Source organism: Rhincodon typus, chromosome 7 (genome assembly GCF_021869965.1).
Source record: "Rhincodon typus isolate 14 chromosome 7, sRhiTyp1.1, whole genome shotgun sequence".
In the NCBI taxonomy this organism is placed as follows: Eukaryota; Metazoa; Chordata; class Chondrichthyes; order Orectolobiformes; family Rhincodontidae; genus Rhincodon; species Rhincodon typus.
The window spans coordinates 97716226-97730510 of record NC_063338.1 but is presented as its reverse complement, the minus strand read 5'-3'; the positions used below and the strand labels follow the sequence as shown (position 1 = coordinate 97730510).

The following is a 14285-nucleotide window of genomic DNA, read 5'->3' as shown; positions in this document are numbered from 1 at the left end:
ATCCCTAATTGCCCAGAGGGCAGTTAAGAGTCAACCACATTGCTATGTGTCTGGAGTCACATGTAGACCAGACCAGGTAAGGATGGCAGTTTCCTTCCCTAAAGGACATTAATGAACCAGATGGGTTTTTCCAACAAACAGCAATGGATTCATGGTCATCATTAGGCTTTTAACTCCAGATTCTTACGGAATTCAAATTCCACCAAGTTTCATTGGGATTTGAACCCAGGATCACAGAACAATTACCCTTGCCTCTAGATTACTAGTCTAGTGATAATACTGTTAGGCCTTCAGCACCCCCATCCTGTATATTCTCAGAATGAAGCAAAGGTGCAGTTCTTAAAACCAATTATGCGTTTTGATAGACCTTTAGACCTTTTAGGGTGGTATAGAGCGAATGCTGCATTCATCAATGTGTCTGTCAGATGAGGATAGATTGAAGAAGTTGGGACTCTTCTCCTTAGAAAGAAGAAGGCTGAGGAGAGATTTGACAGGGACTTTCAACCTCATGAATATGTTGGATAAGATTGATATTTAGACGTCGTTCCCCTGATAAAAGGAACAGGAACGAGGGGGAATACATTTAAAATGACGTGCAAATGAAGCAAAGATGATGTGAAAGGAAAGCTTTTCACCCAGCGAGTATGGAATGCACTGCCTGGAAATGGAGTGGAGGCTGGTTCAATTGAGACATTGATGAGGGCTTTGGGTGGTTACTTGTATGGTGTGTAGTGATACAGAGAACAGGCATGAGCTTGGCACTAATAACAGAATTAGAGCAGCTAGGCTGAATGGCCTCCTGTACTGCAGCAATTCTGCAATTAAAAAGAAGGTTCTTAGGTGGATATATATATTAAAAAGGAATCCTTGGCACTGTTTTGGAAAAGTGTAGCGCTGTTCTCCCCAATGTACATGTTTCAATAAAAACCATTTGAGCCAAACAATCTGGTTGTCATATCATGCTGTGATCTTATAGAGGTTTGTAAAATCACGAGGGCCATGGATAGGGTGAATAGACAAGGTCTTTTTCCCTGGTGTGGGGGGAGTCCAAAACTAGAGGAGCATAGGTTTAAAGTGAGAGGGGAAAGATTTAACAGGGATCTAAGGGGTAACTTTTTCAAGTTAGGGTGGTGCGTGTATGGAATGAGCTGCCAGAGAAAGTGGTGGAGGCTGGGACAATTACAACATTTAAAAGGGTACATGAATAGGAAGGGTTTAGAGGGATATGGGCCAAATTCTGGCAAATTAGACTAGATTTATTTAGAATATCTGGGTCAGCATGGACGAGTTGAACCGAAGGGTCTGCTTCCATGCTGTACAGCTCTATGGACTTTATGACTCTAATTGGCTGCAGCATTTCTGATAGTAATTAGCACTTTCACCTAAGGCAGAAGATAGTTCAAATTCCATTTTGTAGCTTCAGCTCAAATCTTTAAATTCGGTGCAGTCCTGACGGAGTGTCACATTGTCACAGGCCCCTGACCTGAGCTCTTCAAGTTGGATCAAAAACAAAGTTGCTGGAAAACTCAGCAGGTCTGGCAGCATCTGTGAAGGAGAAAACAGAGTTAACATTTTGGGTCCAGTTCTGAGGAATGGTCACCGGACCCGAAATGTTAACTCTGTTTTTTTCTTCACAGATGCTGCCAGACCTGCTGAGCTTTTCCATCAACTTTGTTTTTGTTCCTGATTTACAGCATCCTCAGTTCTTTTGGTTTTTCTTCAAGTTGGATGTTAAACTAAGGCTCCCTCAAGCCTTACAGGAAGCTGGTAGGAAGATTCTAAATCACATTGCTCCAAAAAAAACTTGAGCAGAGATCCCCCTTGTGGTTGATTGTCAGTTGCCCTTGGGGATGGGCTATAACTCCTGGTGCAGCCACCGATGCCCACATCCCATGGACAAGTAAGAGAATAAGCTGTAGATCAGCAAACTGTGCCCAAGGCAGGGGACAGTGTGTGCGCGGGGGACAGTGTGGGCGCGGGGGGCGATGTGTGCGTGTGCGAGGGACGGGGTGTACGGGGGATGGTGTGTGTGGGGGACGGTGCGTGTACGGGGGACAGTGTGTCTGCGGGGGACGGTGTATGTGCGGGGGGGATGGTGTGTGCAGGGGATGGTGTGTGTGCGAGGGACTGTGTGTGCGGGGGACTGTGTGTGCGGGGGACAGTGTGTGTGCAGGGGACGGGGTGTGTGCAGGGGGGACGGTGTGTGTGCGGGGGACGGTGTGTGTGCGGGGGGGGGTGTGTGTGCGGGGGACGGTGTGTGTGCAGGGGGTACGGTGTGTGTGCAGGGTCAGTGTGTGTGCGGGGGACGATGTTTACAGCAGCTTGGTGCTGTGTTTAGGGTATTAATGCTATCCTGGATCAAGTTTGAGTGATATAATTCTTTTGCATGTTTGTGTGTGTACACAGGTTGTGGAATGGTAATGGGACCAGCCTCATATTCCATAATAATTCATTGAGCTGCTGTTGTGAGCTGATCAGCCAGATCCAACAGGACACCTCATCCACACTCACCAGAATACTCTGCAAGACGTTGAGAATATCATTCATGTTCGACAGGCTGGACATGTCCTGAAACACTGCTACTAGCAACGTAGGAATGATCGCCAATGATCGCGTTAGAGTCACTCGCTTAAATCGCGTCCAAGACAGGTTGAGAAAGCCCTGAGTGTGAATAGATAGAAAAGCGAATATTAGCACTGTAACGATCCAAATCTACTCAGACCAGGCAATAGTCAGTCACTTGTCACAGACCAGACCAAACCTCCTCAAACTATATTCAGAAGATAGCCTAGACTCTAACTTTTTCTTCTGTTAAAGGCAGGTGTAAAGCATTGTGTTCCAGATGCAATTTGATTGGTCAAACTACTCGACTTGCAGCAAAACATACTTTATTTTTACACCACAGTTAAAATACAGATAAAACTTTTTTTAAAAATGGCTTAACTGTAACTGTTGAAAAGCTTAACAAAATAATATATATATATTAACATCCCATAAACACACCCTTGGCAAAGGCAAATTCAGTAAAGTAGATTGTCTCATATGCAATCCTAACAGCAAGAAGAGAATCCCAGCTTTTAGCTGTAACAGCGAGAGGAACAAGAGCTTCTACATCCATCTTCAAGACCCCAGCAGCAAATGCTGAAAGCTAAACTGAAAAACCCTGGCTCTACTGGAGCTTGACCCAAGCCATTCAGGCTGCTTCTGTTGTTCCAACTTTAAATAAGACCCCAAGACCTCACAAGCTGTTTCCTTGAATGGCTTTGAGCAGACCGCTCACAACTCTGTCCCAACCTTCCTTTGTTAAAAAAAAGGACAAAATACACCTCTTAAAGCCATAGTATTGTCACACATTTCAGGAAGGAATCTCTACAGAAGAAAGGTTTGAGGTTGTAATAGTGATTTCCACATCCACCAGACATCTCAGAGCTCTAGGCAGCAAATGGAGTATTTTTAAAGTGTTGGAATTTATTGCCCGTCCCTAGTTGCCCCTTGAGAAGATGGGGGTGAGCTGCCTTCTTGAACCTCTGCAGTCCATGTGCTGTGGGTTGACCTGCAATGCCCTTAAGGAGGGAATTCCAGAATTTTGACCCAGCGACAGTGAGAGAACAACGATATATTTCCAAGTCAGGATGGTGAGTGACTTGGACGGGAACCTGCAGGGGATGATGTTCCCATGTATATGCTGCCCTTGTCCTTCTAGATGGAAGTGGTCGTGGGTTTGGAAGGTGCTGCCTGAGGATCATTGGTGAATTTCTGCAGTGCATCTTGTAGATAGTACACACTGCTGTTACTGAGTGTCGGTGGTGGAGGGAGTGGATGTTTGTGGATGTGATGTGAATTAAGCAAGGCTGAACATTACCAGATATAGTAGGAACTGCCAATGCTGGAGTCTGAGATAACAAGGTGTGGAGCTGGAGGAACACAGCAGGCCACGCAGCATCAGAGGAACAGGAAAGCTGATGTTCCGGGTCTGGACCCTTCTTCAGAAATGGGGGAGGGGAAGGGGAAGGGGGCTCTGAAATAAATAGAGAGAGGGGAAGGCAATGATGGAAGGTGGATAGAGGAGCAGATAGGTGGAGAGAAGACGGACAGGTCATTACCAGGCTTTATTAAACACACTAAGAAATGAGGGATGATTCAAGAGGAGAACTTCTTGAACCCTACAGACTCAGGCTATAGTTCTGTGGTTCAGATTGGACATTGATGTGACAAACTAATTTTGCATGTGCTTAGTGGTTATATTTAATGTGAATTTATAATTAACCCTTTACTCCACATCTCTCCAAAGTCTTTCCTCTGTTGACCATGTGTGTTATTTCCATTCCTTCCATAGAGAGTAATGTTTCCTCCGTGATAGGTGCTGGTTATGACAGGGACTCCAGATCTGACAGGACCTGTACCTTTAAAGTGGCTACATGACATTACAGCATTTGACATTCTGATATAAAATTAGCTGTCAACACCTCCTCTCAGTGCAGTCAGTCTGGTACGTGTATGTATTTAACAATAACTTCAGTAAGAACACCAACAACAGAACCCAGACTATGTGCACAAGTCTGTGATATTCATAGGTCATACAGTACAGAAGAGGCCCTTTGGCCCATCATGTCTGCACTGACAAAAACCATTCTAGATCCACACTAATCCCCACTTTCCTGCACCAGGCCCATTGCCTTGAATATTATGACATTCCAGGTGCTCATCCTTTTTAAAGGCTGTGAGGTTTCCTGTCTCAGGCAGTGCATTCCAGATTGCCAGCACTCTGGGTGAGAAAGTTATGCTCAATTGGATTGCTCACTTCAACATATCAGACTCAACAGTACCCAATCTCCATGCTGTATTGTACATAACCTAACATATTAAAATTAAACACAAACTGCAACAAGGGGCTATAACCTTAAAATCGGAGATAGGCCATTTGGGGAAGATGTCAGGAAGCACCTCCTCACACAAAGGGCAGTGGAAATCTGGAAGCTTCTCCCAGAAAAACTGTAGATAGTGGGGTTCAGTAGGAACTCTCAAGTCTGAGATTGAGAGATTTTTGTTGATAATGTGTATGAAAAAATGGTTTTGAAGTAGAGATCGGTGATGATCTAGTGAACTGACTCAAGGGGCTGAATGGCCTCCTGTATGTTTCTATATTCTTGAAACAATCAGTCTTATACACCTTCTCCATCTCCTGTCTCCCTGGCTCTCACGCTGCATCTAGCCCACACTGTACTGGGAATTAAAGCTGGAATGATGAGCAAAGGAACAAAAACAGAAGTTGCTGGAAAAGCTCAGCAGGTCTAGCAGCATCCGTGGAGAGAAATCAGAGTTAACATTTTGGGTCCGGTGACCCTTCCTCAGAGCTGATGGTAGTTAGGAAAATGTTGGTTTATATGCAGAAGGTAGGGTGGGGTGAGGTGGTACTGAACAAACTATAGGTTGGGGATAGAGCCCAAAGACAGAGAAGGACAGTTGATCAGACAAATGAGTTGATAACAATCTGGCTATGAGGGTGAATAGCTGTTAATGGGGACTGTTAGTGACTAACAATAGGTAGTGTGTAATGGCAGACTATGTGGTAACAAGGCCTGGTGTGTGGGGTAGGGGGCAGGGACATAGGAGAGTTTAGGCCCTAAAATTACTGAACTCAATATTGAGTCCGGAGGGCTGCAGGGTCCCCAAGTGGAAAATGAGGTGTTGTTCTTCCAGCTTGCGTTGGGCTTCGCTGGAACACTGCAGCAAGACAAAGACAGACATGTAGCCCACATAACAGGGTGGTATGTTAAACTGGCAGGCAACTGGAAGTTCAGGGCCTTTTTTGCGAGCAGAACATAGATGTTCTGCGAAGCTGTCACCCAGTCTACGCTTCATTTCCCCAATGTAGAGGAGACCACATTGTGAGCAGCGAATGCAGTCGACTAGATTCTGGGAAGTGTAGGTGAAGTGTTGCTTCACCTGTAAGGTATGTTTGATGCCTTGGATACTGGGGGAGGGAGGAGGTAAATGGGCAGGTGTTGCACCTTCGCCGGTTACAGGGGAAGGTGCCGTGGGGCTGTGGAAGGATGTTGGGGGTGGATCATCAGGTGTTGTTCCTCCAGTTTGTGTTTGGCCTCACTCTGACAGTGGAGGAGGCCAAGGATGGACATGTCACCAGCGGAGTGGGAGGGGGAGGGGAGTCGGAGTGGGAGGGGGAGGGGGAGTGGGAGGGGGAGGGGGAGGGTGAGTGGGAGTTAAAGTGCATGGCAACCTGAAGGTCTGGTTGGTTGATGCGTGCAGAGCACAGATGCTCCATGAACCGCTCCCTGATATAGAGGGGACCACATTGGGAGCAATGGATACAGTCGATGAGTTTAGATTAAGTGCACGTGAATCTCTGCTGGATCTGGGAGGATTGTTTGGGGTCTTGGAAGGAGGTGAGAGGGGAGCTGTAGGGGCAGGATTGGCACCACCTGCGGTTACAGGGAAAGGTACCGGGTTTGGTGGAGGGGTTGGTGGGGAGTGTGGAGCTGACGAGGGAGCCACAGAGTGAACGGTCCCTGCGGAAAGGGAACGGGGTGGGGAAGGAAATATCTTTTTGATGGTGGGGTCTGATTGTAGGTGGCGAAAATGTCAGAGGAAGATGCCTTGTATTCGGAGGTTGGTGGGGTGGTATGTGAGGACCAGGGGGATTCTATCCTTATTATTGTTGGGGGATGCAGAGGGTTTGAGGGCAGAATTGTGGGAAATGGGGGCGATGTGGTTGAGGGCATCCTTAATAACAAAGGAGGGGAAACTACAGTCTCTAAAGCAGGAGAATATTTGGGAAGTCCCAGAGTAGAACACCTCATCCTGGGAGCAGATATGGTGGAGGCAGAGGAATTGAGAGTATGGGATAGCATTTTTACAGAAGGTGGGTGAAAGGAGGTGTAGTCGAGGTAGTTGTGGGAGTCAGTGGGTTTGAAATGGATGTCAGTGGAGAGTCGGTTTCCGGAGATGGAGGCGGGAAGGGGAGGGAGGTGTCACAAATAGTCCCGGTGAATTTGAGGGCTCGGTGGAAGGTGTTGGCGAAGTTGAACTGTTCGAGCTCCAAGCGGGAGCACGAGGCAGCATTGATGCAGTCATCAGTATAGCGGGGAAAGAGGTGAGGGATAGTGCCGGTGTACGGAAGAGGGACTGTTCCGCAAATCCTACAAAGAGGCAGGCATAACCCAGGCACATGCAGGTGCCCATGGCCATCCCTTTGGTTTGTTGGAAGTGGGAGGAATCAAAGGAAAAACTTATTGAGGATGAGAACCGTTCTGCCAAGTAAATGAGGGTGTCGGGGAGGGGGACTGGTTGGGCCTGCGGGAGAGGAAGAAGTGGAGGGCTTTTAGGCCATCTACATGGGGGATACAGTCCTTCAGGGAGTGCATGTCCATGGTGAAGATGAGGTGTTGGGGGCTTAGGAATTGGAAGTTTTGGAAAAGGTGGAGTGCATGGGTTGTGTTTCTTGTTATCACAGTGAATGAGCTGTAGGATGAATTGGAACTATGGAGTGGTGCAGCCCTGAGCCAGCGTGATGCAATGCTGTTGGAGAGAGAGGTCGAGAGTGTGCATGTGACACCACATGGCACTGAGTGTGGATCTTAGGATGCAGCGAGAGCAGCTGTCTGTGGAATGTTGAACATCACAGAGATACCTGTGATCCTGGTTGGATTCAAAGCACAAGGGATGATTCTGAGCCAGAGGCAGTCACTGAGGAAAGCAATGTGGCTGTGGAACAAAAACAAAATTGCTTGAAAAGCTGAGCAGGTCTGGCAGCATCTGTGAAGGAGAAAACAGAGTTAACATTTCGGGTCCGGTGACCCTTCCTCAGAACCGGTGGTGGCTGGGAAAATGTCAGTTTATATGCAGAAAATAGGGAGGTGGGTGGGGTAGGGTGTAAACGATAGGATAGAGCCCAGAGAGAGAGAAAAGCAGCTAGACAGACAAAAGAGTTGCTAACGACTAGTCTTCCAACTGTCTTTCTCCCTCTTTGGGCTCTATTCTATCGTTTACTCCCTACCCCACCCACCTCCCTATTTTCTGCATATTATGTAACGTTTTCCCAGCCACCATCAGTTCTGAGGAAGGGTCACTGGACCCGAAACGTTAACTCTGTTTTCTCCTTCACAGATGCTGCCAGACCTGCTGAGCTTTTCCAGCAACTTTGTTTTTGTTCTTGATTTACAGCATCTGCAGTTCTTTCGCTTTTTAATATGGCTGTGGAAATGGGTTTTAGCAAATACCTGGTCAGACACCAGGAATGACAGTCCCTCTGGGACACACTGATTCACTCTTCCTTCACTCCCAAATCACACCCTCCCCAAAGCCCCATGGCATCTTCCACTGCAACTATAGGGGAGGCGATGGCCTAGTGATATTATCACTGAACTGTTAATCCAGAGACCTTGGTAATGTTCTGGGGACCACAGAATTTGAATTCAATAAAATATCTGGAATTACGAATCTAATGATGACTGTGAATGTATTGTCAATAGTTGGAAAAACCCATCTGATTCACTAATTCTGGTCTAGATGTGACTCCAGACCCATAGCAATGTGGTTGATTCTTAATTGCCCTCTGGGCAATGAGAGATGGGCAATAAATGCTGCTTAGCTAGCAATGCCCTCATCCCGTGAATGAATAAAAGAACTGCCAAAGGTGTAACACCTGCACATTTACCTCCTCCCTCCCCAGTATCCAAGGGCCCAAACATACCTTCCAGGTGAAGCAACACCACCTGCACTTCCCAGAATCTAGTCTACTGCATTCGCTGCACACAATGTGGTTTCCTCTACACTGGGGAAACGAAGCGTAGACTGGGCAACTGCTTCGCAGAACATCTACATTCTGCTCACAAAAAAGACCCTGAACTACCTGTTGCCTGTCACTTCAATACACCACCCTGCTCCCTGGTCAACATCTCTGTCTCCGGCTTGTTGCAGTGTTCCAGTGAAGCCCAACACAAGCTGGAGGAACAACACCTCATTTTCCATTTCGGGACCCTACAGCCCTCTGGACTCAATATCGAGTTCAATAATTTTAGGTCCCAGTCCCCCACCCCACACACCAGGCCTTGTAACCACATAGCCTGCTACTACACACCCCCTGTTGTTAGTCACTAACAGTCCCCATTAACAACTACTCACCCTCCCAGCCTGATCGTTAGCAACTCCTTTGTCTGATCAACTGCTCTTCTCTCTTTGGGTTCTATCCCAACCTATAGTTTGTTCCCTACAACCTCCCCCCCCCCCCCCCCTATGTTCTGCATATAAACCGACATTTTCCTAACTACCATCAGTTCTGAGGAAGGGTCACCGGACCCGAAACGTTAACTCTGTTTTCTCCTTCACAAATGCTGCCAGACCTGCTGAGCTTTTCCATCAACTTCTGTTTTTGTTTCTGATTTACGGCATCGGCAGGTCTTCGGTTTTGATTTGATGAGCAAAAGGAAACCAGTTTACACTTACCTCCATCACAAACTGGCCAGAGTAGGTACCCGTCATTGTTGAACTTTGACCTGCAGCTAGAATCCCAACGGCCCAGATATAGAGTGCAAGTGATCCAAAATAACATCCAAGGACAACTCCCTGCAAATCCAAACCAAGACATGCACAATCACTGGAAACCCACAGACACATTCCAGCAAGAGCATGTTAACGCAGACACATCTGTACCATAAGGCAAATCCATTGGGATGGATACAGGGCTATGGAGTGAGAGCAGGGCAGTGGGATTAGTTTAGGGATTGACACATGGCTATGGGGAGATAGTGGGGCAGTGTGATTATTTTGGGATTGTTCTGACCAAGTGATACTAGAGTTCCGATGGATATCCTGCTTTGCTGTAAATTCATGCTGTTCTCAGATTGTGTAGAATGGGTTGATTGTACTGGCTAAGGGAATCGTAGAGAGCAACCATCCTTCAGGTAATGCTCACGCTACACAAATGCCATGTAATAACCGACACAAGAAGAGAAAATCTAACCACCGTCCCTTGACATTCAATGGTGTTACCATCACTGAATCCCCCACTATCAACATCCTCGGGGTTATTATTGACCAGAAACTCAACTGAACTCACCACATAAACACAGTGGCTCCAACAGCAGATCAGAAGCTGGGAATACTGTGGTGAGTAACTCACCTCCTGACTCCCCAAAGCCTGTCCACCATCTACAAGGCACAAGTCAGGAGTGTGATGGAATACTCCCCACTTGCCTGGATGTGTACGTCCCAACAACACTCAAGAAGCTCGACACCATCCAGGACAAAAACAAAGTTGCTGGAAAAGCTCAGCAGGTCTGGCAGCATCTGTGAAGGAGAAAACAGAGTTAACATTTCGGGTCTGGTGACCCTTCCTCAGAACTGATGGTGGCTGGGAAAATGTCAGTTTATATGCAGAAAATAGGGAGGTGGGTGGGGTAGGGAGTAAACGATAGGATAGAGCCCAAAGAGAGAGAAAGACAGTTGGACAGACAAAGGAGTTGCTAATGATCAGGCTGGGAGGGTGAGTAGTTGTTAATGGGGACTGTTAGTGACTAACAACAGGGGGTGTGTAATGGCAGGCTATGTGGTAGCAAGGCCTGGTGTGTGGGGTGGGGGTCTGGGACCTAAAATTATTGAACTCAATATTGAGTCCGGAGGGCTGTAGGGTCCCCAAATGGAAAATGAGATGTTGTTCCTCCAGTTTGTGTTGGGCTTCGCTGGAACACTGTAGCAAGCTACAGACAGAGATGTTGGCCAGGGAGCAGGGTGGTACATTGAAGTGGCAGGCAACAGGTAGTTCAGGGTCTTTTTTGCGAGCAGAACGTAGATTCCCCTCCCCTCCCAGAATGTTAACTCTGTTTTCTCCTTCACAGATGCTGCCAGACCTGCTGAGCTTTTCCAGCAACTTCTGTTTTTGTTCCTGATTTACAGCATCCTCAGTTCTTTTGGTTTTTATTTAGTATTTAACTCACTGCCACATCTCTTCCAGGCATGCCCACCTTGAAGAAGTTCTGCTCCTCTCACCGATGGGATTGCCGTTCCAATCTCTCTTCTTGCCCACCGACATTAATTTCACCATCACTCCTGGTGTTTGACCAGGTATTTGCTAAAACTCGTTTCCACAGCCATATCACATTCCTCAGTGACTGCCTGCGGCTCAGACCCACCCCACGTGGATTCCAACTGAAGTTTCATCCCTCATGTTTTGAATCCTCCCAGGATCACAGATATCTCCGTGATGTTCAACGTTCCACAGACAGCTGCTCTCGCCACATCCTGAGATCCACACTCAGTGCCATGCGGCGTCACATGCACACTCTCAACCTCTCTCTCCAACAGCATAGCAACGTGCTGGCTCAGGGCTGCACCACTCCCCAGTTCCACTTCATCCTCCAGTTCATTCGTTGTGCTAACAACAAACTTTTTCTTTTCCTTTCAGGCATCAAGGCCCACAAGATGCACCAACTCAAAAATACCCATGGCCCTCTGGAACCTACCTCTCCTCCCCTTCCCTCTGACTCTATCCCGTCCCCCAAACCCCCACCTCCTGTCGGGTATTTACCATCCCTCCTAACCTTCTGCTCTCCGATGCTGAACACTCCGTACTCAGCAAAGGCCTCAGCTTTATCCCTCTGCGTCCCCACCTTAATGAATTTCGGGCACGACATGACGCCTAACTGTTCTTCTGCCATCTTCACCTCTGTGCTCATTTCTTTGGACGAGTCCACTCCCCGTCCCACAGACCCCTTTGCCCAACACTCTCCCTCCACCTGGACCCCTCCCTCAGGCCTTTTACCTGCACTCGATCTTTTCATTGAGAACTGTTGACGTGACATTAGTCACCTCAATTTCACTGCCCCCTCAACAAATCCAACCTATCTCCCTCCAAACTGACTGCACTCTGTAAACTTAGATCTAACCCTGACTTTGTCATCAAGCCTGCCGATAAGGTTGGTGCTGTTGTAGTCTGGCGTACTGACCTCTACCTTGCAGAGGCTGAGCACCAGCTCTCAGATACCTCCTCCTACCTTACCCTGGACCATGACCCCACCATGGCACATCAGGCCATTGTATCCACTACGGTTACGGATCTCATTTCATCTGGTGATCTCCCCCCATCGGCTTCCAAGCTAATAGTCCCCCAACCCCGCACAGCTCGTTTCTACCTCCTGCCAAAAATCCACAAACAGGACTGTCCGGGTAGACCCATTGTTTCAGCCTGCTCATGCCCCACAGAACTCATCTCTTGCTACCTTGACTCAGTCTTCTCCCCCCGGTCCAATCCCTACTCACATACATCCATGATTCATCTGATGCCTTACACCGGTTTCAAAGCTTCCAGTTTACTGGCTCCAGCCGCCTCCTATTTACCATGGATGTGCAATCCCTTTACACATCCATTCCCCACCAGGAGGGTCTTAGGGTTCTCCCCTTCTTCCTGGAGCAAAGACCTGAACCATCCCCATCCACCACCACCCTACTCCGCTTGGCTGAGCTTGTCCTCACCCTCAACAACTTCTCTTTCAACTCCTCTCATTTTCTTCAGGTAAGGGGGGGGCCATGGGTACCCGCACTGGCCCTAGTTATGCCTGTCTCTACATGGGGTACATAGAACATTCCTTGTTCCAGTCCTATTCCGGCCCCCACCCACAACTCTTTCTCCGATACATCGATGATATCATCGGTGCTGCTTCTCTCTCTCGTCTGGAATTGGAAAACTTCATCAATTTCGCCTCCCGTTTCCATCCTGCCCTCACTTTCACCAGGTCTATCTCTGACTTCTCCCTTCCCTTCCTCGACATTTCTGTTTCCATTTCTGGGGATAGACTGGAGACTAATATCCATTACAAACCCACTGACTCCCACAGCTACCTGGACTATACATCCTCACACCCCACTTCCTGTAAAGACTCCATCCCATTCTCTCAGTTCCTCCATCTCCATCGCATATGTTCAGATGAGGCCAACTTTGACAAGGGAGCCTCCGAAATGTCCACCTTCTTCCTCAACCGAGGTTTCCTCAGCTCTGTAGTCGATAGGGCCCTCAACCAGGTCCAACCCATCTCCTGCACTTCCATCCTCACCCCTTCTCTTCCCTCCCGCAACAGCAATAGGGTTCCCCTTATCCTTATCTGCCATCCACCAGCATCCATATCTAGAAGATCATCAGACGCCATTTCTGCCACCTTCAGCAAGATGCCACCACCAGACACATATTTCTCTCCCCTCCCTTGTCCGCCTTCCTCAGGGACTGTTCCCTCAGGACACCCTGGTCCACACTTTCTTCATCCCCAACACCTCCCCACAGCCCTACAGCACCTTCCCCTGTAACCATCCAGGAGAAAGCAGCCCGCTTGATTGGTACCGCATCCACAAACATCCACAAACATCCACCACTGACGCTCAGTAACAGCAGTGTGTACTATCTACAAGATGACCTGCAGAAATTCACCAAAGATCTTCAGACAGCACCTTCCAAACCCACGACCACTTCCATCTAGAAGGACAAGGGCAGCAGATACATGGGAACACCACCCCCTGCAAGTTCTGCTCCAAGTCACTCACAATCCCGACTTGGAATTATATTGCCGTTCCTTCACTGTCACTGGGTCAAAATCCTGGCACTCCATCCCTAAGGGCATTGTGGGTCAACCCACAGCACATGGACTGCAGTGGTTCAAGAAAGCAGCTCACCCCCACCTTCTCAAGGGGTAACTAGGGACAGGTAATAAATGCTGGGCCCAGCCAGTGACGCCCATATCCCACAAATGAATGAAAAAAATGTTCTGTTCTGGAAAGGGAACCATCTGAAACTGCCATTTATTTGGCTATTTTCCCAAAGGACATTCTGAGGAAATGTCCAGGAACCCACTAGGATTTGGTACAGAAGGAGAGATATCAAGCAACTGTTATTGTAATTTTGAATGGTATTGGTGGGGTTAATGTTGGATGGTTTTCACCAGAAAATTAAATTTGAGGGAGTTTGAGCAAAGAGGAACAATCAAATTCCATCCCACTCCTGACTTTTACCTTGTAGACGGTGGGACAGACTTCGGGGAACCAGTAGGTGAGTTACTCAGTGCAGGATTCCTAGCCTCTGGTCTGCTCTTGTGTTTATGTGGTGGATCCAGTTGAGTTTCTGATCAATGATAACCCCCAGGATGTTGATAGTAGGGGAGTCAGTGATGGTAACACCATTGAATGTCAAGGGGCAGTGGTTACATTGTTGGTGATGGTGATAGCCTGGCATTTGTGTGGCGCGAAAGTTACTTGCCACTTGTTGGCCCAAGCCTGGATATTGTCCA

At 47.8% G+C, this 14285-nt stretch overlaps 1 protein-coding gene across 1 annotated transcript in view; it reads right to left on the bottom strand.

The window, feature by feature from the left end:
• Window positions 1–534: 534 nt before the first annotated feature.
• LOC109920942 (natural resistance-associated macrophage protein 2-like) overlaps window positions 535–14285 on the bottom strand; it is a 53804-nt gene continuing 40053 nt past the window's right edge. The window contains exons 13-15 of the mRNA XM_048599290.1: window positions 9463–9582; window positions 2512–2661; window positions 535–549 (exon numbers count right to left, since the gene is read on the bottom strand). Of these exons, the coding sequence (XP_048455247.1) occupies window positions 535–549; window positions 2512–2661; window positions 9463–9582 (285 nt within the window). The remainder of the gene's footprint in view (window positions 550–2511; window positions 2662–9462; window positions 9583–14285) is intronic.